Here is a 25,584-nt window from a genome sequence, read left to right as displayed (position 1 = left end):
ATACGCCTTTTTAAGTTTGGATCAGCTTCCAACATTTATCCTTTGTGCTTTCAGTGTCATGCAATATCATCTCTGAGACCTCTTTTATTTTTTTAAACATCTTTATTGGAGTATAATTGCTTTACAATAGTGTGTTAGCTTCTGCTTTATAACAAAGTGAATCAGTTATACATATACATATGGCCCCATATCTCTTCCCTCCCGCGTCTCCCTCCCTCCCACCCCTCCAGGTGGTCACAAAGCACCAAGCTGATCTCCCTGTGCTATGTGGCTGCTTCCCACTAGCTAGCTATTTTACGTTTGGTAGTGTATATAAGTCCAAGCTTTTTGCTGGCATCACTTCCTCTGGGACATCTTTATCCTTTTCATCACAACCATTTTCCTCATTTATGCTGATAAGTTTATCTTCACTAAGTTCCTTTGGCTACACATCTAGAGTCTCTCCAACCAGCTGGTTCTTCTATAATTCCTCTGAGGTTCTATATGAATCCCACTTCCAGCATTATCATTATTTATTTCTTTACTGCATTCTCATCCTTGTTGGCCAATTCCTTCTTTCGATGATCCATTTTTGTAAACTGTCATGTGGGTTTCTCACTGGATCAAGGAGGCAACACAATGGCATGTTTTGCTGTACGTGCATGAACTAAGATGCACAGTGACCGGTCACCAACACTTTGAAATGCGTGACTGGTTATGATGTGCATCTGTTATTTATGTAGTATTTTGTGGACTGAGGAGTTAGCAGCAGTTTGTATTTTATGCAGCTACTCAGTTAATACACCAGGTAACGGAATTCTGATTCGTGCTGAATTGGGAGACTCATGTTATATAACCGAACTGTGGTAACTGAAATTTGTGCATATTGGAACATGCAAGAGGGGGCTGCCTGTATTTTATGTAGTTTTAATGTTATGGGGAAATTACTATGATATAATTAGTGACCGCTGATACAAGAAAAAAAAGATACACAGTTAAAGTCTCTGAGTAAGTTGGATCTTGACTATATAAAAATGCATAGAAAAAGACTGGAAAGAAACGTTATTTCAACAGTATTTACTTAGTGCCTACCATGTGCCAAGAACTGTTCTAGGTGCTGGGGACAACAATGAGCAAAGTGGACAAAAATTCATGTCTTTAAGAAACTTCCAGTCTAAAAGAGGAGGGGTGATGAGAACACATAATAACAAGATAAGATAAAGCAAAATATACAGCATGTCAGAGGTAAGATAATGCTTTGAAGAAAAAGCAGAGAAGGGGGATTGGGAGTGATGAGAACTGGACACATTATTCAAGATGGTAGTCAGTGAAGGCTTCACTGAAAAATGACATCTGGGTGAAGAGCTGAGGGGTTAAGGAGTGAAGCCTGCCAAAATCTGGGAAAAGCAAGCAGAAAAAACAGTACCTGCAAAGCCCTCAGGCCAGCACTGGCTGAGGAAGCTGTGGCTGCAGCAAGGTCAGCAGGAAGTGGAGGAGAGAACAGGGATGACACCAAAGGAGAAAACAGGGTGTGGGTGGGGTTGATTAAGAAGAGTGCCACAAACTGGTTTATATTTTATCATGATCCCTACTGAAAGGAGACCAGGTACTGTTTTGATTATAGTTCTATTTTGAAGGTAGAATCACAGAACTTGCTGATGGATTGGGTTTGGGATATGGAAGAGAAAGAAGACTGATTCCAGGAATTTTGGCGGGAGCAAGAATGGCATGACCAGTAACTGATATGAGGAAGACTTGTGGGTTGGTCAGGCTGGAGGGGAAGACCAGGATCTTAGTTTTGGAGCTGTTAACTTTGAGATACTTATTAGGCAAGGAAATAGAGATGTCAATTAGGCAACTGGATAGACAAGTCTGAAGTTCCGGCCCAAGGTCGAGGAAGATATTTATTTGAGAGTTGAAAGTGAGTAAGTCTGAAGATACCACCAAGGGAGTAAGTGTAGAGATAAAAGAAATTGTTGTCCATGGCTTCAGCCACCCATCTGTCAGAAGTCTAGGAGATGAGGAACATATATTACTTGCCAGAAACAGGGTTAAGAAAGAAGTTAATTTAAAAACATAATTTAAAAAAAACTCAAGTTACCATATGACCCAGCATTTCTACTCCTAAGCATGTACCTAGGATGAAGTGAAAACATATGTCCACATGAAAACCTGTACACAAATGTTCACAGCAGCATTAGTCACAATAATCAAAAACTAGAAACAGGGCTTCCCTGGTGGCGCAGTGGTTGAGAGTCCGCCTGCCAATGCAGGGGACACAGGTTCGTGCCCCAGTCTGGGAAGATCCCACATGCCACGGAGCGGCTGGACCCATGAGCCATGGCCGCTGAGCCTGCGCTCCGCAACGGGAGAGGCCACAGCAGTGAGAGGCCCACATACCGCAAAAACAAACAAACAAACAAAAAACTAGAAACAACCCCAAATGTCTATCAACTGATAAATGGATAAACTGTGGTATATCCATACAGTAAAATATTATTTGGCCATAAAAAGAATGAAGTACTAATATGTGCTACAACACAGGTGAACCTTGAAAACATTATAAGTGAGGGAAGCCAGTCACAAAAGAACATATTGTATGACTCTATTTACATGAAATGTCCAGAAGAGACAAATCTATAGAGACAGAAGGTAGATTTGTGCTTGCTTAACACTGAAGAGGTTAGGGGGAAATGAGAAATGACTACTAATTGGTACAGGATTTCTTTCAGGGGCAATGAAAATGTTCTAAAATTGTGTGCTGATGGCTGCACAACTTTGTGAATATATTAAAAACCACTGAATGTACATTTTAAGTGGGTGACTTGCATGATAGGTGAATTATATCTCAATAAAGCTGCTGCAATAACCAAAAACAAAAACAAACAACTCCAAAACTAAAACTGGAGAATTCACAAAACAGAACTGGTTACTCTTGCTTCCTTAATTGATGCTCACCCCAAATCTAAACCTTCTCTTCCATGCATTATGACAGTAAACCTAAAAAGTAAAAGTTAACTGTACAAAATCTACAAAGATAAACAAAATACATAAAGAAGAAAATTAAAAATCATCCATAAATCCACATACTTTCAAATTTCAGGTTTGAAATCATTTTCTCCCCCTGCTTATTTACATTTATTTTGGTCAAAACACACTTGAAACCATACTGTATAGTTGTATATCCTTTCTGTTTCACACATTACATGGTGTTCTTCAAAAACATGTTCTTTATATGCCTGTATTACATTATATGGCTATACCACAACTTACTTTTTTTTTTTTTGCGGTACGCGGGCCTCTCACTGTTGTGGCCTCTCCCATTGCGGAGCACAGGCTCCGGACGCGCAGGCTCAGCAGCCATGGATCATGGGCCCAGCCGCTCTGCAGCATGTGGGATCTTCCCGGACCGGGGCACAAACCCGTGTCCCCTGCATCGGCAGGTGGACTCTCAACCACTGCACCACCAGGGAAGCCCCCACAACATATTTATTCTTTTAATTTTAAGGCATTTAAAAAGTTTCTATGTTTACTATTACAAATAGCTCTTTATCCAAACCTCTGAATAACTCTATTTGATAAGAACAACTTTCTAGAAATGGAATTACTTTGTTAAAATATGTGAACATTTTTAACTCTTAAAATACTGCCTTACAGAAGAGCTATATTTATCCTGTCATCAACAGTGCACGGGGACCCAATTTACCACAAACTGAAGTAGTTCTTGTCAGTTTAAAATTTTTTCCAGTGTGTATGTAAAACTATTATCTCATTTAATTTGGGACTTACTGCTTATTAGTGATAAACTTATTTTCACACTGACATCTTTTGTAAACTGCCAAGTTACACCCTTCTTTGCCCTTCTGGGATATCAGTCATTTTCCTATGGTTTTACTTTGTGACTGCTTTTATGTATTCCACCTTCTATTACCAATAACATTTTGTCATTTGCATTTTCAGTTTGATGATGGTGGCTTTGACTTTCTAAAGTTAAAACATTGATGTAAATGACTCAATTTTTTCCTTTATGAATTCTTTTTCTAAAAAAAGAAAATCTTTCCCCAAACTGGTAAGAAAAATGGTCACCAAGATGTCCTTCTAATAGTTTTTGCTTTTTATGTACTCTTCTTTGCAAAATTTACTGAGTATTTAGCACATGAATGAATGTACTATGCTGATAGCTTTACATCTACTAGCTCATTTAATCCTCATAATCACCCTACTAGAGGTTTTTTTTATTTTTCTCATTACTTCATAATGAAGGGGAGATTAAATTATATGACTAAGGTAACAGTTAATAAGATGTAGACAGATTTAATGTTAAAGCAATCCAAAGCCATATTCATGCCACTGTGCGCATATCCATATTAAGATATCTTAATAGAGCTGTGCTTTGCTGTTGGGTTCTCTTATTATATCCCCACCCCAGAAACAATAGCCAATTATTAAAGTACATAACTCCTTACTTAAGTTCAATAAATTGAAGTTCAATAGTCATTGAAGGTTAAATAAATTCTTGTCCACACCCTTGAATCAAATACTTTTTGTTCTATGGTTTTTTAGAATAATATTGTGGATGTCTCTAAGTGAAAGTGTAATAAGCATGCCACTTGACTTTAGGGTGCAGACCTAACTGGTTTTATTTAGCAGAACCAGACTAAAACACATTTTATTAGCTCCACAAGACAAAAGAAAAAGATCCATGGTAACTTCCACAAGAATCTACTGTAAGGATAAGCTTATGTTGTATTTTTAATCAATGCCCTCTCTCATTTAGTTTTTCTTTTTATCATGTAGTTAAAAACTGCTCACAAACTGGTGCTTAAATGAACACACATCAGATTCTTGATAATATTCCTCCGCTCAATGAGTATTAAAAAGTTCTTGTTTTACTTTGTTTAAATTGCCCTGGTTTACTTATGTTATTATTGTAAGCATTCTCAAAATGCTTTTTGAAAATAGGCAAAGAATAAATAGTATTTATGACAATTAATGCTGCTCAAAGCTATGAATTCAGCAAATTACTAGGGTATAATTTTAAGTGTGCTGTTCAGCACAAAGTAAAATTAAGTAGGTTGATATTATCTAAGTTGAAAAGGACAAATTACATGCTATACCCATATACTTTACTACAAATTGCGACCGGAACATAACATCATATTTTAACCCCATTTATAAGCTTTTCTGACAAATATCACATTAAATTTAAACAATGAATTAAGCCTAATTAAGTCAAGTAGTTGAGAGCTCAGAAAGTTATGGCTAGAACACCAGCCTTGCCGAAAGACTATACATACAACTAAATCCTGATTGCTCCTCTTCTTCAATCTCAAAGTCTATCTCAAAAGAAGATATTAATACTTGCCCATTTTATTCTGTTGATACAGCAATTAAAAGTTCACATAGGGCTTCCCTGGTGGCACAGTGGTTGAGAGTCCGCCTGCTGATGCAGGGGACACGGGTTCGTGCCCCGGTCCGGGAAGATCCCACATGCCATGGAGCGGCTGGGCCCGTGAGCCATGGCCGCTGAGCCTGCACGTCCGGAGCCTGTGCTCCACAACGGGAGAGGCCACAGCAGTGAGAGGCCCGCATACCGCAAAAACGAAAACAAAAACAAACAAAAAAAGTTCACATAATTATACCCTTCATATACTGCTCTGTACATGCTAATAAAAATAAAGTACTGTTCTTACCAGTGTCTTATGGATTTGGGTTATATTTTATTTTGACTTTGATAATCCAGCTAAAATTCTGATTTATAGAATTTACTAATGGTAACCATTTCCCTATGTTCCGTTTAAACTTCCAGAGTTAAACTACTAAGGGTTCCTGGCTTTGGTTCACTGTGAACCACACAGAAATTGTTCTTACCTTTACACCTTGAATGAGACCATTCATGAGGAATGTGTGTTGAGGAAATGTTTCATGCAGAACCTACAAAAAGCAAACAAACATCAAGAAAAATTCAAAAGCAAATTAAAGGGAATGATTTCTGCCTCTGTTAATGGCAGACTAGGTAAACAAAATAAACCCTGGAATGAAAAAAATTTAGGTAACAATGACTTATGAAAAGGTAACAAGATAGTGAGGCAGAAATCTAAATAAAGCAGTAACCTAAAAAGGTTATGCCCAACATTCAGCTGCTTTTGCTACAAAAGCATTTGTAGCAAAAATAAACTGTTAAATTGGCTACCCCCTCAACCACCTACAATTTTAAGTATGTACTACAAGCAGCTATACAAACTCAGGTATGAACCTGCAGCCCAGCTTCATGTCACCTACGAAGTCCAGGAAACCTCAAGCCTTAAATTTGGATTACAGTGATCCAGACTGGTAGCACCTCCAGATGTCTAGGAAGAAAAATATCTAAAATCATTTCTGAAAAGGTCATCACCTTGGCTTCAAATCAACCGTATGTGTATTTTTCAAATATAATGACAAGCACATAATCAAAGGTAATCAGATACAAAAGTAAATAAGACATCATGAACAGCAACAAGCAAACAAAACTACAAAACAGAAACAGACTCTCAAAGACCTCACATTTTGGGATTACTCAACAGACTTTAAAATTAGCATGTTTACTTTGTTGCAAGATATATAAAACAAGCTTGAAACTCTGTAGCAGATTAAAAGAACAAAAAGAAATTCTAGAAGAGAAAAAATGCATTAACTTTAAATTAGAAACTCAATGGATATGTTTAACAAGATTAGACACAGCTTAAAGAGAATAACTGAACCGAAAAGTAGGTCAAAAGAAGTCATCCAGAATGCAGCATAGAGAGACAAAAAGACAGAATATAAGAGAAAACGTAAGAAACACAGAGGGTCCAGTAAGAAAGTCTGACAATTAAACTTGTCCAGTAATGAGAATGAGGCAGAGACAATATTTCAGGAGCCAATGGCTGAGAATGTACTAGAACCAATGACAAACATCAATGCAGAGATTAAAGCAGCCTAACAACTTTTAAACAGTATAAAAAGAAATCCACATTCACAATTAAAATTATAGAGAACCAAAGAAAAATACCTATAAACAGCCAGAGAAATACAGATTGCTTTCAAAAGAACAACAGTTAAACTGTTTCATAATTGTAACAACTGAACCCAGACAAGGAGCATGCTATTCTATCATCAATATAATGAGAAAAACAAAACAAATGCCAACCTAAAATTCTATACCCAGTTAAAATGTCCTTTGAGGACAAAGGCAAATATAACATTTTTGACCTAGCAAAAACTAGGTTACTAACTTACAGTAATGAGTTTACTAACTTATAGACCCCAATTAATAAAATATAAAAAATATACTTCCAGGAGAAGGAAAATAATCCAGATGTAATTAAGGTTCAAGATGCAAAACAAAATAAAGAGCAAAGAAAATGGTAAATATAAATGAACAGGGATGCTACAAAACAAAAATAATGGGTCTTATAGGTTTTATTTTCAATTATACAGAATTAAAATACTTAATAATATTAGCATAAATGAGGTAAATGACTATAAAGTGTTAAATTCATTTACCTCATTTATGCTAATATTATCCTAGATGAGAGTAAAGATATTAATATTAGACTTTGATAAGTTTGCATGTAATGCCATGGTAACCAAAAATGACAGGAATAGAGTAGAATACTTCTAATATAATAGGAGAAAAATTAGCCTAACTATTCAATGCAAAAGAAGGCAAAAAGGAATAAAATGACAACTGAGAACTGTGGTACACAGAACAAAATAATGAGGTAACTGAATTCACGTAGACTTAATATACCAGTTAAAAGGCAAAAAGTATACCACTCTAAAACCAAATTTTAGACAGAAACTGAACCACAGCATTTGGAACCACAGGATCTCTTATACATTGCTGGTAGAAATCTAAATTAGTAATAATCACTTTGCAAAACAATTTAGCAAAATCTGGTTAAACTGAACTTTTGAATACCTATGATCCAGCAGTGTTTAACCACCAAAGAAAATCAAGCATGTGAACACCAGGACATGTACAAGAATGTTTATAGCAGCACTGTATAGACAATGGAACAACTGGAAACAAATGTTCACTACCAGGAGAACAGAAAAATAACTTGTGTTAAAAGTACATAATAGAAAAAAAAGCTTGAAGCCCCAAAAGACAACATGAACATTATACATGTTATATACTCTTTTTTAGAAGTTCAGAAATAGTCAGAATTAAATAACATAGATATATCTTTGTGTGTATATATATATAATAATGTGAGCTAGAACTAGAAAATAATCAAGTAAATGATAAATAAATAAATTCAGAATTGTGGTTGTCTTTGTGGGGGAGGCAGGGAAAGAGTAGGCAAAGAGGACACCGAAATAAATTGTTGTTGGGTTAAGCATGGGTTCACAGGTGTTCCAAACATCCTTAAAAAATATGTTATAGAAATAAATTTTAAAAACAAAGAAGGATAAAACATAAAATAAGGGGGGATGAATGTTTCATTCCATGAGTGAAACAATGAAATCTATGTATCACGAAAAAAGAGTTATGATTAATCTAATTCTATGCACCTGAAGTCCTATGAATTATAAAAAAAGGGGGGCAGGATAGAGCAACTGTATTCTAACTTTAGACAGTTTATCTCCACAGGTTCTTCAAAAAATGAAATTAAAATGTATCCATAGAAAAATTACTTCCAATCTATCTCCTAACACATACTTTTTAAGGTTTAGAAAAAATCTGTCATCTAAGCTAGTGGCATTTGAACTCTACTTCCTGTACTGAAAAAACAGAAAAGTAAATGAAGGACACCAAATATCTCCAGCAGAAAATCATCAAAGTTTTCAGAAAAATCTTCCTTAAATAACAAATTTCACAGGATACAGAGATACAGAAATTTTCTTTAAAGAAAAAGGAATACAAATCAATATTAGAACTGTTTAATAATTTGTCATATGCACCACCGAAATATGGTACAATAGCAAAACACCAGAGTCAGTATATTTTAAAAAAAGTTTCTCTGATCCTGGGTGTGCCAGTTATTTATCCATTGTCTCTTAGCCCCACTTTTTCCCTATTATACTCTGTCAGACCAAGGCTGAGAGCTTACAGATATTTTTCAAACTCCCCTTTGCCCATGGATTTCTTCACAGTTTTTGCCAGTGGGAAACAATAGGGTTGGGGTAGTGCTGGTGAACACTACACCAATAACTTCAGAGCTGTCTTCATTCTGTCAAAGGGGCAGCAATGCTTCTCCTCTGCTGCCCCCTGCTTTGTCCTCACCCTCCAGACCTCTGACCTCCCCTAAAACAATTCTACACTCAACATGACCCAAACATGCATTCACTTATGCAGGTGATACAATCTAGGAATAAGAGATAACCTCTTTAATTTGGCAAAACCATATCCATGTATGAATGACAGAACTTGGATTTACTGAACTGCACATTAAAATAAAGATCTAATGGAATTTCTGGCAGTATGAGAGGCTCTTTCTGGGTAATAGAGCCATGATGCAGGAAGTTCCTCTAAAATTTTTCAGTCTGTGCTTTTTAAAACTTTCCTACTTTTTCCTATTTAAAAAAAAAGAAATAGTAAAGTTTTATTAAACAAGTACGTAAAACAAAACAAGTCAATAAAATTTTTTTTACAAAGCTAAGGACTAAACCTTCACAAAATAAAGCAGCTGAAAACAGCAACGTTCCAAACTTATGATAAATTCAAAAAAATTAAAATAAAGTATATAATTTTACTACAAAAGACAATAACTGTTACCATAATAAAGTAAACCTAATGATAAAAAGTATATTAAATATCTCAGATAAGATCAAAGCTTTCATTTTAAATATCTTTCCATACTAAAAACTTCAAGAAAGATATTATCTTTTTTCTTGAGAAGGAATACAGTAAACATAAAATACAATGGCATTTGCTTATCACTTAAAAAAAAATTTAGAAACTTCAGAGAACTGAATTGACTTCCAGTACAATGAAGCTAATAAATATCTGTGTGTGTATATATATTACATTCAAACATACACACATATACAGCTGTTCTTCTCCACTTCTACCTAAAGTATCACTGATATGACAGAAAAAATATGAAACCAATTTATAGCATTCACTATTTACTTGGAAGAATAGTGAAACACTTCTGGATGATACAGAGCAGATGGGAAAACGCTGAAAATGAACCCTAAACGAGTTGAAGAAAATAGTCACATGTTAAGGTGAAAAAGATCCTTGAAGTAAATTTTTCAGAATCCAAGGAAAAAACAAAAAAACAGAACTGGAGGAGGAGGAAGAACATCCATAACTGAATAGGTCATTAAAAGGTTACAAAATAAGCCCCTGCTATCTTGCTCTCAAAGCTGCTGACCTCTATATTTGTCCCCAAGATAACAATCACAAGCATAGTTCTCTGAAGTGGGGCTTGTAAGTGGGATACGTGCAGAACTGAATGGGGGTGGGATTCAAAACTTAGTTTCCCAGGTCACTTATGGCTGCCAAGAGTGCCACAAAGCCTTACAATCACTTGAGAAACTACTTCAGCACTATTGAGGAAATCCCAGAGCACCCAGACTTCCAGAACTCCTACAAGCAGTGCTTGCATTCGGTACTACAGAAGAGGGATTTCCACCTGGGCTGGAGAATGACACTCTATAAGCTACCTGAGGTGTCTAGAACATGGGTGGCAAATTGGTAAAATGATATGCTCTCTGACTCATATTTTCCAAAGTGAGCTGGCTGTCATGTGCAGATTTCAGGAAATTTCACCAAACTCCATATGGTTTTCTAGTATTTCACAGGAAGTCAGAAGATTTCAAAACATGGGGCCTGAACTGCCATGTCACCGACTGGCTAAGTAGATAGTGGCTGCTGCAGTAGAAAGAGCATGTATTCCACCGATAACACCAACCCATTCTTACCCCCACTTCTCACATTTACTACACTTGCATAGCCCCAGAAGACGTTTGTTTTCACAATCCCTGACCTACCCCCTCATCTGTAAATATAAATATGTATAAAATTCAACAAAAGAAGTTGAAAAAAACCACTGGAAGGCACAAAAAAGAACATAGAAAGGAAAAGATAATCTACCTCACTGCCAAATAACCAAATCATGGTAGGAAACAGAAGAAAGCTTTAAAATAAGTGTAAGTGTCCTCTAAAAGATTCAAGAGGGTGCCACATGCATTAAAAACAATGTGTTACACAAGGACCAGCACCAAACAAAGCAAAACAAGTAAGGAAAGTCTTCAAGAATTGATTAGAAGATAATATAGAAAGAGGAAGAAGAGCACCAGAATGGAAATATAATAGGGTAAATCTAACTGAATACTGACTGTATAAAATATAACAATGTATTATATTGTTTAAAAAATATATAATTTAGTTGCACAACAATAATGGAGGTAGAAGAGAAACACATCTCTCTCAACATACGGCAGAACAGGTAGACAAAAACTTCAGTGATTATATAAAAGGCATCAAACATAATTAACTCAAAATAGTTAACACTTAAAACACTATTCCAACCACAAAATACTTGCTCTCTTCAGATCACATGGAACATTTATCAGAATTAACCATATACTAGAATATAAAGCAAACTTCAACAAATTTCAAAGAACCGAAACAATTCATCACAATATGTTCTCTAATAACGCAAGCTAGAAAAATCCCAAATGTTTAGAAATTAGAAAATACACTTCCAATAATCCGTGATTCAAAGAAGTTATAAGAAATATTAGAAAAAAGAATGAACTAAATGATAATAGAAAAAAGAATGAACTAAATGATAATAAAGATACAATAAATTAAACCTCATGAGTTATATGTATATCAATATTAATGCTTGAAAGGAATTTAGTTTTAAATACATATAACTGAAAACCAAAAAAGGGCTGAAACCAATGTTCTAAGCTTCTTTATGAAGAAGCTAGGAACAGAACAGCAAATCCAACCCAAAGAAATAAGGAAATGAGGTAATGTTTTAAAAAAGAGAAATCAGGGGCTTCCCTGGTGGCGCAGTGGTTGAGAGTCTGCCTGCCGATGCAGGGGACATGGGTTCGTGCCCCGGTCCAGGAAGATCCCACATACCGTGGAGCGGCTGGGCCCGTGAGCCATGGCCGCTGAGCCTGCGCGTCTGGAGCCTGTGCTCCGCAACGGGAGAGGCCACAACAGTGAGAGGCCTGCGTACCGCAAAAAAAAAAAAAAAAAGAATGGAATCTTGCCATTATGCTAAGTGAAATAAGTCAGACAGAGAAAGACAAATACTGTATAATTTCACCTATATGTAGAATCTAAAAAAACAAAAGCAAAAAACCAAGCTCATAGATTTGTGGCTGCCAGAGGCAAGGGGGCAGGGAGTAGGCAAATTAATGAAGGGGGTCAAAAGGTACAAACTTCCAATTATAAAACAAATAAGTCATGGACCTAGAGACTGTCATACAGAGTAAAGTAAGCTGGAAAGAGAAAGACAAATATCGTATGATATTGCTTATATGTGGAATCTAGATAAATGGCACAGATGGACCTACTTGAAAAGCAGAAACAGATGTAGAGAACAAATGTATGGATACCAAGGGGGGAGGGGGGATGAACTGGGAGGTTGGGATTGACATATACACACTACTATGTATAAAATGGATAACTAGTGAGAACCTACTGTATAGCACAGGGAACTCTACTCCGTGCTCTGTGGTGATCTAAATGGGAAGGAAATCCAAAAATGAAGGGATATATGTATACATTGAGCTGATTCACTTTGCTGTGCAGCAGAAACTAATGCAACATTGTAAAGCAACTACACTCCGATAAAAATTAATAATAAAAAAGACAAAAAAACCCCTAAACAAATAAGTCATAGAGATGTAGTGTACAGCATGCTGATTTTAGTTAATAATACTGTATTGCATATTTGAAAAGTGCTAAGCAGGTATATCTTAAAATTAAGTTCTCATCACACACAAAACTTGTAACTATGTATGGTGATGGAAGTTGACTAGATTTACTGTGGTGATCATTCTGCAATATATACAAACATCAAATCATTATGTTGTAAACCTGAAACTAATGTTATACATCAATTAGACCTCAATTTAAAAAAAAGGAGGGGCTTCCCTGGTGGCACAGTGGTTGAGAGTCCACCTGCCGATGCAGGGGACACGGGTTCGTGCCCTGGTCCGGGAAGATCCCACATACCGCGGAGCGGCTGGGCCCGTGAGCCATGGCCGCTGAGCCTGAGCGTCCGGAGCCTGTGCTCCGCAACGGGAGAGGCCACAACGGTGAGAAGCCTGCGTACGGCAAAAAAAAAAAGGAAAGGAAAGAAGATATTATGAACTTTTTGCTAATAAACTAGACTCTTATACGTTTAGTGAAAAAATTCTTTGAAAAACACAACTTACCAAAACAGACACTAGAAAATATACATAATCTGAATAGTCACATCTCATTAAAAAAATGAAATGTTATTAAAAATCTTTGCTAAAATAAACAAAAGAACAAAAAACTTCAGCCTCACCAAATTCTTCCAAACATTTAAAGAAGAAATATCAGCAATCTCACTCAAACTTTCCCAGAGAATGAGGAGACCCTTTCCAAATTAATTTTTATAAGGCCAACAAAACCTTAATACTAAAACATGATGAGGACATCACAAGAAAAGAAAATTACACTCCAATCTCTATTGTGCCCATAATTGCAAAGACACGAACAAAATACTAGTAAATCATATCCAATAGTTTTTAAAATTATATATTTCTCATAACTGAGTGGAATTTACTACAAGAATACAAGGGTGGCTTAATATTCAAAAATCAATATAACTGACCACATTACCAGAATAAAGGGGAAAATCTAATTATCTGGTTATATGCAGAAACTTCATCTGATAAAAGTTAACACCCATTCATTATAACAATAAGCAAAACAGAAACAGAAGGGAACTTCCTTTCTCTGATAACGAGTGCCTATAAAAACAATCAGCAAACATCATACTTAGTGGTGAATTTTAGAATATCATATCATTTATGAGATAAGGACACCCGCTATGACTGCTTCTATTCAACCTTACACTGGATGTCATAATCAATACAACAAAGAAAGAAAAAGAAATAAAAATAAAAAAGATTGGAATGAGTTAAAAACTGTCATTATTCACAAAAGATATGAATGTGTAGAAAACCTACAGATAAACTATAAGGATTAATAAGTGAATCTAGAAAAATTACTAAACACAAGGTCAGGACACAAAAACAAATTGTTTTATGTACCATCAACAATTAGAAAATTAACCTTTAAAACTACATTGTTTACTATAGCATCAAAACCCAAATACCTAGGAATAAATCTCGTGAAAAATTCATGCGCTGAGAAATGTAAAACATTATTCAGAGAAAGTTTTAAAGACTGAATAAAAGGAGAATATACCATGTAGATTAGAAGACTCAATAGTGTAAAGATGTCAGTTCTCCCTCAATTAATCTGTAGTAATGCAATCACAATCAAAATTCCCAGCAAGATATTTTGTGAATATTGAAGAGCTGACTACAAAATGTATATGGATATAGAAAAGGCCTACAATAGCCACGGCAATCTTGAGGAAGAAGAACCAAGTTATGAAAGTTATATAAGATATCAAGATATTGCTATGGAAATCAACACAGCATAGTATCGACACAGGATACATACACAAATAGAATACAAAACCTAGAAACAAATCCATATGAATATGGCTGCCTGCTTTATGACAAAGTTGACACATACAGTAGGGAAAGAAAGATATTTTTAAATAAATGATGCTGGTTCAACTATATATTAATATGAACCAAAATGAATCTTGACCACTATAAAATACAGTGATTTTTTTCTAGATGTATGGTAGATCTGTGTGTGTAAAATAAACCAATAAAGCTCTGGGGAAGAAGAAAGTTTCTTTAGCAAGATTTTAAGAAAGCAACCAAACATAAGAAAAACATCAGTTAACTGAACTATGTAAAGATTATGAACTACTGTTCATAAAAAGACACTATTAAGAGAGTGAAAAGGCAATCCAAGGAGGGAAAAGAAATATGATCAGATATTCACATGGCAAATAAATATACATAAAGGGGGTTAACTTCATTGATCATTAGGAAGATGCAAATTAAGGCCACACTGTACCCATCAGAATGACTAAAATGAAACACCAACTGTGAGTGAAGATGTAGAGCCTGGCTTGTTGGAGGGTAAATTGATTCAACCACTCTGGAAAACTTTTGGCAGTATATACCTAAATTGAACAAAACCCTGCAATTTTTCTCCTAGGTATGTATTACAAGAAACAAGAAAAAATGTTTACACTTTAACTGATAAGACATATACAAGAAATATCACAAAAGCAGTATTTGTAATAGGCAAACACAGTAAACCCAAATGTCCATCAATGATAGAACGGATTTCAGAGATTTGCTAAAAGGATTCACAGGACTCAGAAACTGTTATACTCACAGTTATAATTATAGCAAAAGGATATAGCTCAGAACTGCAAACTCACTATTCTTGCCTGAAGTTCAGTAGCTTAATAAATAAATGCTTCTCAGTTTGTTGTGTGCTTTTGAATCCCAGAGCACTGAAATGGTTGTTTTTGACTGTTTTGTCCAGCTTTATTAGGACAGAATTTGTTGACCTCCTGTAATATCAAAAGTCAAAAGTCTGACAGTAATTTTTGAGGGAAAAAAAAAGATGAACTTTGCTTCCAAGACCTGTGAAACATTATGAAGTATGAGAGTCCCAAAAGAGAAGGAGAGAAAGGGGAGCAAAAATATTAAAAAATATAATGGCCAAAAACTTCCCAAATTTGATAAAAAATATTAATCTACAGACCCCCGGAAGCCAAACAAACCCCAAGTAAAAGTAACACAAAAAGGGAATTCCCTAGCAGTCCAGTGGTTAAGACTCAGCATTCATTGCCGAGGGGGCAAGTTCAATCCCTGGTCAGGGAACTAAGATCCCACAAACTGCGGGGCATGGCCAAAAAAAATGTAACACAGAAAGATCCACACCTAGACACATTATAGCATAGTCAAATTGTTGAAAGACAAAGAGAAAATCTCTAAAGCGGCAAGAAAAAGGAAATGAATTACCGCTTACATCAGGGACTGACAGACTTAGTCCATAAAGGAACATACAATACATAGTAAATATTTCAGGTAAGGTTGTCTGTGGTGCAACTACTCAACTCTGCCATTGTAGAACAAAAGCTGTCACATTCAATGGGCATTGTCATGGTCCAACAAAATTTTACATTTGAATTTCATATAATTTTCATGTGTCACCAAATACCTTCTTTTGATATTTTCCAACCTTTTAAAAATGTAAAAAACATTCTTAGTACACAGACCACATAAAAACACGCAGTAGGCCAGATTAGGCCTGTGGGCCATAGTTTGCAGACCCCCTGACATCAAGAGAACAATAATACTTATTAACAGCTGACTTCCTGTCAGATACAATGGATGCCAGACAATATAATGACATATTAAAATGCTGAAAAATCTATGAAAAAAACAGAATGCACACTAAATATTTTATATACCAAATTTTAAGCTGAAGAGACCCACCAACAGTTTCCTTGTATTTCCATGTCAACTCTTCTTATAACTGTATTAATTAGGTAAGTTGGAAATCAGCATTGTTTTTTTTAAGCATTCACAAGTTTATAGATATAAAAGCATGCTACAGATTACAACATACAACACACAAAAATAGGTCAGAAATAAATGCCAAACAAAGGTCACTGCGTCTAATTAATACTCATGATATAACGGTCAGCTTGGCAAAAGAAGGCAAAGATTTAACACACTGTCATCATATATTATGGATACCTTTAGTGAATGCTACTTATTTTAATAATTATATGACACACAAGATGGTAGGTTCTGGGTACTTTGGTCAAAACACCATTAGGAACCTGTCAAAACCATAAAAATGAGCCTGGAAAATCTTATGAATCCAGAAAGCAAACAGTGTCCATGTGACTATAGTTAGAACTTACTTCCTTTTCATGTGCAGAGCAAATCATGCCTCAAAGTGCCTGTGTATTATGCCCAAAATGCCTGACAAACAGCCCTATCCATTCCATCCACCTCAACTCCCAAGAGGAAACACTGATTAAAGCAAAGGAAGCAGAAGCGCTAGACTGTGGAGCAAATAAGGGGCTGATGAGATAGAATATATGTTTGTTAAATGAAAACATATTTTGAGAGTAAGTAAGAAGGGATAGGAAAACTGAATGCAGCAGGGAAGTGTTTAAAGAGAATTCTTTGGATTATTAGATCACCATACAGACAGAAGATGGTATAGTAAGGAATATTGAGTCCTTGAATCTCTATCAGGATTCCAGGAAGGTGAGCTTATAAAAGAAAATCTGCAAATTGCAAAACTAAAATTCTTCACTCACAAGAATATTAAGTATATCTTTATTGAAATAAGTGTTCTATTTAAATATACCTAAAGACTTTTAAATAAATTTAATCAGATTACTTTATTTATATTAAAATGAGATCAGGCCCTCTAAAAGGATGCACATTTTGAGTAGAGGGTAGAATGTCAGGCAGGGATGTAAGACAAGAGAAAGGTCATTTTTATGTACGAAGAACTAATAGTACTACTAGAAGGTTAAGGTCACTGTGTAAGGCCAACTTTGCGGTTTTGCTTCAGTGTATTAGGGGTGGAGACCTTTCTGATGGTGCTTAATTAGCAAACTAAAGTTGTAATCTATGACATGGCCACATGAGACAGGCAACAAATCTCAGAGAAAATGACTAAGAAGAAGAAATTGTTCTACACTACTTCAAACAGAGGGTCCTAATGAATGCTAGGATGCAGAGATAGTCAGATTGGACAATATATGAATATGTATGTACTGTTTTGTATTTCCAAATCCTCATCTCAAGACTGTATTTTCTTGCTTTGGAAACAGGACAGAGTGCTGCCCACTAGCTACAGCAAGGGGGGAAAAAAAGAGACCTTTCTTTTCAAAAGGAGGAGTGAACCAGTCCCCCCATGTCAAAAAAGAAAGAGAGTTAAACTGTGGTATAAAATCTGGGGGAGATAGGAAAGTAAAGGACATTTAGCTTAATTTAGCAACACCAAGAGCTTAGAGAAAGAGAATAAGCACATCTACTAACTCAACAACACTTCTTCTATGACACTGTAGAGTGACGCTAGTAACTCTGTATTCCTCACATAAATGTTCTTTTTAACCAAATATTTGCAAGAAGCAAAATTGCTCAGAAACTGCAAAGAGGCAGTAAGCAGCACTTAAGCTGGTTTCTAAGACTGCACTGCAGGGTCTAACAGGGACACAGTAACCCTAAGAAAATTATCTGCTTTGGGCAGTAAGAAGGAAGAAGGTGCATTAATTAGTCCATTAACTTATTAATTAAATTTAAAAGGGATCTGATAATCTGGTCTAGGGTCAAAAAGGCCCAAGGATTTTAACCATCTGGAAGGAGGTTTTAGAATTTCTCACATGGTATCAAAAACACTACAACATTCTTCATTTCAATTTGAATTCTTACCAAATGAAGAATGATTACAGAATTACTTCTACATTTAGCAATTATAGGCAACGGGTTGCATCAGAAAAATACTAGTTTGAAACTCTTAACTTTGTAAGCTAAAGAAACTGTGGGGAAAAATTCAGAGAACTAGGGCCAAAAATTAAAAATTAATTAAAAATTATTTTTATATGGGCTTCCCTGGTGGCGCAGTGGTTGAGAGTCCACCTGCCGATGCAGGGGACACGGGTTCGTGCCCCGGTCCGGGAAGATCCCACATGCTGCGGAGTGGCTGGGCCCGTGAGCCATGGCCGCTTAGCCTACGCGTCCGGAGCCTGTGCTCCGCAACGGGAGAGGCCACAACAGTGAGGCCTGCGTACCGGAAAAAAAAAAAAAAAAAGTATTATAACAGTTTATTAAAATGAGCAGCATGGTGTGTCTATATTTACACTAAAAATATGTCTTGGAGAAGCAATAACTTGACAACACATTATGTGTGTGCCCACAACACATACATTTGTTCAAAGAAAATACACGTTGAGCATCAACTGTGTTCCAGGCAGCCCTAGGCACTAGAGACTGTGATTCACACAGCACGTAGGATTTCATGAAACTTAAAATGGAGACCACTTATCCCCCATTAACTAATAACCAGTTACCTCCTGCAGTAAAGCATTATGAAGAAAAAGGAAATGCAATGAAAAAGAATAAAATAGAGGATAAAAACACAGGCAGTTTTTAAACCTGTTCCATCCAAAATGTAATTTTAACTGTGCCAAAAGAGTTAAAAACTTTAAAAAGGGTATAGCGAAGTCATATGTAAGGCTAATAGTCATCCTCTAAAGTTCTCTATTTTCTAAACCTAATTTGGGAACAAAGTTTATCTGAACCCAAAGGGATTCTCTGGTAAGGCAAAATGGTGATTGGGAAGGGTTAACCAAAGATTTTTTTTTTTTTTTTTGCGGTACGCAGGTCTCTCACTGTTGTGGCCTCTCCTGTTGCGGAGCACAGGCTCCGGACGCGCAGACTCAGCGGCCATGGCTCACGGGCCCAGCCGCTCCATGGCATGTGGGATCTTCCCGGACCGGGGCACGAACCCGTGTCCCCTGCATCGGCAAGCGGACTCTCAACCACAGTGCCACCAGGGAAGCCCTAACCAACGATTTTTAAAAAACAATTTAAGTCAACTGAACTGTAAGGCCAATTAAAAAATATCTTTACTAAAACTAAGTGTTAAGTAGTTACTAGGCACCTAAAATCTGCACCCCAATCTTTTCTTCAGCATCTCCCTTCCCTCTAACCACACTATATATCAAACATCCAAGTTCTTACTAAGAAATTCAATGGCTTCTACAAAGAAATGGCTGTAGGTCAGCTATCAAAAACGGAAATCGGGGCATTCTTACATTCATCACTGTCATTGTTAAACGGTACTTACTAATCTCCTGTTACTATGTTCTTAAGTCAAAGGTCATTACACCCATACAAAGGAAGTTACAAACTTCAACAAAGCTTTGCAATAATTTCTTAAAGACTTCTTAAAGATTTTCCTAGATATACAGACTGTAGTTCATTCACAGCACTCCCAAGATTCTGGGAGTGGCCCTGCTACCCAGGAATATTTAATAAGCAGGTATTTAGTTGCAGGTGGTTCACAGTCTACACAGTGGAAACAACCGAATAGTAAACAGTCTTAAATTATTGTCAAGAGCTACTCTCAAATACATACCTAGACATATAGCTCTAGGGACATATGCTTAACAATGTCTCTGCTCTCATAAACAAGGACCTAGTTCAGCAATACTTACAGTTAACATTGGAGTTGTCAATAGGCCCCATGCAAAGAATTCAAGGAAGATGACAATAGCAGCATGGTGTACACTTGGTCGGCCAAAGCCTTGTAGCTAAAAAAGGAAGGAAATTATTATGAAAAATAGTAAACAGCTGTAAGAAACTCATTATCCTAAAATGGTATCTAACATACACACACACGCACAAACTGTATAAAATAAACTTAGGACCTACCTATATTATTTAAGATAAAACTTAATTCTGTGGTATCTCTGATTTCTTCATCTTCCCTAATCATGGAAGGTGCCATTGATGAGACTTTCTACTTGTCCCATCAATGCAAATCACTGGAACTTTGGTAGGAAATCAACTGCGTCTTCAAGAGACTGGAGTTCCAGGACCTGAATATTCTGTCTGAACACATTAATTATGTGTTCCTTAGCAATTTGGCCTCTCTAAGCCTGAAGTTTCCCTTGCTACACAAGAGTGGTAGGCAGGGGGTCATATGCTCAAAAGCTTCAGGGGCAGCATAGATGACGTAAAATTATAGGAGGTGGGGGAAGAACAATAAGGACTAGGTCAAATCTGAAAACACACTTTGATACCTCAAGGTGTCAAAATCCAGCTTTCTGTTTCTGTTTTGTTTGAAAACTGTGCCTATTCTGCTAGTTTTCTGCAGTTTATGACTTCTGGAGATAAAACCTAAAAGTCCACTCAATTTAATGTTCTTTGACTCTGTGCCAATGGTTTTTACAAAATCTAGTGCTGTACTAGCATTTTGTAATAACTGGAAGTGATACTTACAAAAGACTTTGCAAAATCCCCATTATTCCTAAGCTTATATTTTTAAGACTTCAAAAGGTAAAAGCACATCTGCATGGTTTAATTAGAATCTAATCATGAGGAAATGATCAAATTCAGATTGTGAGACATTCTACAAGACAACTGGCCTGGTCTCCTTAAAAATGTCAATGTCGGGGCTTCCCTGGTGGCGCAGTGGTTGAGAGTCTGCCTGCCGATGCAGGGGACATGGGTTCGTGCCCCGGTCCGGGAAGATCCCACATGTCGCGGAGTGGCTGGACCCATGAGCCATGGCCACTGAGCCTGCGCGTCCGGAGCCTGTGCTCCGCAAAGCGAGAGGCCACAACAGTGAGAGGCCCACGTACCACAAAAAAAAAAAAAAAGTCAATGTCATAAAAGACCAAAGTAAAGGTAGGAGACTTGTACAAATTAAAGGAAACAAGAGTCATAGAAAACAAATGGGGGATCCTGAACTGGATCCTGGATAAAAAGGAGACAAGAGGAAAAAATTTCAATATGTACTATATATTAGATAATCATTTGGCATTGAGACAGGAAGGGGGCAGGGCACAACCTTTAAAAGAATGACATGGCCTGAGGACACGATAAACTGGTTAGAACCAACTATGTTTAAGATGGCGCACAAGTTGACTTCCACTAGACCTTGAGCCTCAGTATATGCTCACTGTAACACATCAGCACACTAAATGACACACTCACAGGTGCCATAACAGTTCCAAGGCTGACCATAAAAGGTCAACAAGTGGGAAATGGCCCAATTCCTGGAAATCCCCATCCCTTCCCCAAAATAGCTGGAATACTCCTCCCACTCATTAGGCTATGAAATTACCTACCCCTATAAAAACTGACAACCCTGTACCCTGGTGCCTCTCTCACCTTCTGAGATGGCCCACACTCTGTATATGGAGTGTGTTTCTACCTGAATAAACTTTCTTTCACTTTACTATGGCTTGCTCTTGAATTCTTTCCTGTGCAAAGCCAAGAACCCACACTTGGTGGCTGTCCCAGGGACTCGCCTGAGATAGGAGGTGACCATCCTCTCACTCCCCGCTATCTTTCCTGCAACAGCCTTAATGTTACTGCAACTTGTTGTCAAATGATTTGGAAAAAAAAAAAAAAAAAAAAAGGAACATATATACTTTCTAAAGCAAATGTCACAAAATTTAATTTTGTTAAATTGTTGAATTTAGATGAAGGGAATGGCTATTCATTTTACTATTCTTTTAATTTTTGTAGTTTTGAAAATTTTCAAAACGGGCCAAGATCAATTGTTATTAAAAATCCAAACTTGTAAATTTCTAGATTTTTGCAATGTCTAATAATAAGTAGTTTTAAATGTCACTAAATAAGACATTTGAAAAACAGAAAGCATTTTACAAAATTTAAAAGAAAAAGAAGCAATTAAGCGTCAAACAACTAAAAAAAAAGATCTTTAATATAACCCAGGCTTCAAACCATGTTTTGAAACAAGGAGGGAAGGGGGTAGAGCACAACCTTTAAAAGAATGACATAGCCTTGGATACAGCATAAACTAGTTAGAACCAACTAGGTCCAAGATGGTGGTAGATTCGACTTCCACTAGACCTTGAATCTCAGTATACACTCATTGTAATACATGAGCATGCTAAATGACATACCCACAGGCGCCATGACAGTTCCGAGGCCAATCACAAAATGCCAAAAAGTGGGTCGTGGCCCAATTCCTGGAAATCCCCATCACTTTCCTGAAATAGTTGGAATAATCCTCCCACTCGTTAGCCTATGAAATTACCCAGCCCTTAACAACTAACCACCCCATATTTCAGGGCCTCTTGCCTTCTTAGATGGCCCACACTCTGTCTGTGCAGTGTTTCTCCCTAGGCCGCTCTGACTTTCCGAGACAACTGCATTCTGTCTATGGAATGTGCTATCTCTCTAAATAAATCTACTTCTTACCTATCACTTTGTCTCTCACTGAATTCTTTCTGTGACAAGACATAAAGAACCTGAGCATCATTAAATCCTGAGACCAGGTGTGTGACCTCAATTAAAAGACAGTGGGTTCAAGTCTGGGTTCGAATCCCAGCCTGTGGGTTCAAATCCCATCTGAGCTGTGAGGTTTCAGTTTCATCAGTTCTTTATCAATAGAATAGTGAATGGAAATGGTAGCAACTCATCAGCCTCTGCCTTAGAGGCTACATTCTAAGGGTCAAAAAAATCTTGAACTGTTTTAAAGTAATCATGTTGGTACTAATAACATTTTTATTTCCTGAAACTTTCAAATGTAACTAGTACAACAGAGTAAATAAGGTACTATGCTATTGTCTCTAGGAACCAAGCTTTTCTTTGTAAGAGAAAAAGACACAAATATAAAATCAAAGAAGTAAATACTTGAAATCCTAAATCTGGTTTAAAAATATCAGTATAGATTATGATACACATTACCTTAAAGGAAAATAGTTAGGATTTCCTAATTCTATTCACTGAAAAGACCTAGAAAAAAATGAGCAACCCAACAGAAGCAAACATCTCCTAGAGCCCAGATTGTGGTCTTGAAATATCATTTCCCACTAAAAGAAAATTGAACTTTTTAGACAATGAGCTGATTCCAGGTTTGAGGCAAAATATGTACATGATCCTGGAACATATCTTTCCAAAAGCAAAGATGCTATCACAGACTACAGTCATATCAAAAGGATTCAGGAGCCAACCTGAAGGAAACCGCACTGGGCAAAGACTGAGTAAAAAGAGTAATGTCTGCCACAGATTGAAACATATATATGTTCAAATTTGTAAGTCCATCAATCTTTGGTGGATGCTAGAAAACTAAGCCATTATTCTGAAAATTGGTAAATGTGGAGTAAAAAAAAAAAAGAGAGAGAGAGAGAAGCACTTATTCTGCTTTTCCATATCTCAGGGTAACCCAATACTGATTAGCTAAAGTTCTCCTTTTTAAGAATTTCAATAATGAATGAAGAAGGAATGATTAACATATAATCCTCACACTTTGTAATAAGCTCACTTAAATAGTAAATCTAGGCAATAACTATTAATGGCCGTTAAAGTCATTAGGTAAAAGTGAACAAGGTACTTCATGAAGGAATAATCAGACTAACACCTGAAACCTGATCATTCATAACATCACTAAGAGAGGTCAAAGATTATTTCTTGCATCATGTGCTACAACAAGAAATAACACCACTTATAAATTATTCTTGCCAAAATAAAATAAAACAAACAAAAGCTTGGATTCAACTCAGCTGATACTTAAGGTCCAGTTTACACAAAATGCAGATGAAATAAGACTGTGTTTCAACTGGTGGAGTAGGGGGATGAATATATGAGTGTATTCATAACTGAATATAAGTAAACAACAAAAAAAAACTTTTTAAAAGTTACCAAAAATTTTAAAAAGAACCTGTCTCATTAACAGTGTTTGAAAATACCTGTTTCCCCATACTCTAAGACTACAAATAATTTTTAAAATTTTGTTAGATTTTTAAAATGATTATCATTTTATTTTGCATTTCTCTGATTACAAGTGAAGTTGAGCTTCTTTCCTATGATTATTAGGAATTTATATTTATTTTTCTATGAATTGTTCATTCTTTGCACACTTTTTTTCATAAAGAGTATATAATCTTTCATATTTATTTATAGGACCTGTTTACAATCAATATCAAAGATATTTATATTGTGCAACATTAAATCATTCTCTCTCATCCACTAGCACCCATACCCTTTAAAAATAAAAGATACACCCTCTTTTATCTTTAGTAGAAGATGGTATTTAAGGTGAGAGTTTCAGCCATTTTGACCAGCCAGAATAACCTAGAAGGGTAGAGGGCAATTTCTTCCTACCAAACAGCTGGGATGAGAATGGGATGCAACTTTAGTGGCTGGACACTACTTGCCCCAAAGCTGTCGCAGTAAGAGATGCTGGGACACCGGACGGAAGCCAGAATAAGGTGAGAATTCCTACCACATCATTCAGTCTCCTGGATCTCTGCCTGCAGGGTGTGTTGGAAACAAGAGTACAGTGTGGTTGAGAGGTCCTGGTGCTCCGGCCACGTGTCAGGCCTGAGCCTCCAAGGTGGCAGGTCAAGACCAGGACATTGGACCACCAGCGACCTCCTGGCCTCACGTAATGTCAGTTGGTGAGAGCTCACCTAGAGATCTCTGTCTCAATACTAAGACCCAGCTCCACCCAATGGACAGCAAGCCCCAGTTCTTGATGCCCCATGCCAAACTAGCAAGACAGGAACACAACCCCACCCATTAGCAGAGAGGCTGCCTAAAACTGTAAGAAGTTCACAGACACCCCAAAACAGACCACCAGACACAGCCCTGCCCACCAGAAAGACAATATCCAGTGTCCCACCCACCAGAACACAGGTACCAGTCCCCTCCACCAGGAAGCCTACACAAGCCACGGAACCAACCTCACCCACTGGGGGCAGACACAAAAAACAGCGGTAACTATGAGCCTGCAGGCTGCAA

At 36.7% G+C, this 25,584-nt stretch overlaps 1 protein-coding gene across 7 annotated transcripts in view; it reads right to left on the bottom strand.

The window, feature by feature from the left end:
• SLC71A2 (solute carrier family 71 member 2) overlaps positions 1-25,584 on the bottom strand; it is a 73,004-nt gene that overhangs the window by 27,916 nt on the left and 19,504 nt on the right. For all 7 annotated transcript variants that reach the window (XM_089912943.1, XM_022566500.3, XM_022566501.3 and 4 more), the window contains exons 2-3: positions 20,301-20,396; positions 5,851-5,913 (exon numbers count right to left, since the gene is read on the bottom strand). In XM_089912943.1, the coding sequence (XP_089769069.1) occupies positions 5,851-5,913; positions 20,301-20,396 (159 nt within the window). The remainder of the gene's footprint in view (positions 1-5,850; positions 5,914-20,300; positions 20,397-25,584) is intronic.

This window comes from Delphinapterus leucas, chromosome 6 (genome assembly GCF_059928025.1).
Source record: "Delphinapterus leucas isolate spDelLeu-1000000601 "Yukka" chromosome 6, BTC_Dleu_Yukka2, whole genome shotgun sequence".
Taxonomy (NCBI): Eukaryota; Metazoa; Chordata; class Mammalia; order Artiodactyla; family Monodontidae; genus Delphinapterus; species Delphinapterus leucas.
Note: the sequence above shows the minus strand (reverse complement) of the source record. Positions and strands in the feature narration are given on the sequence as shown.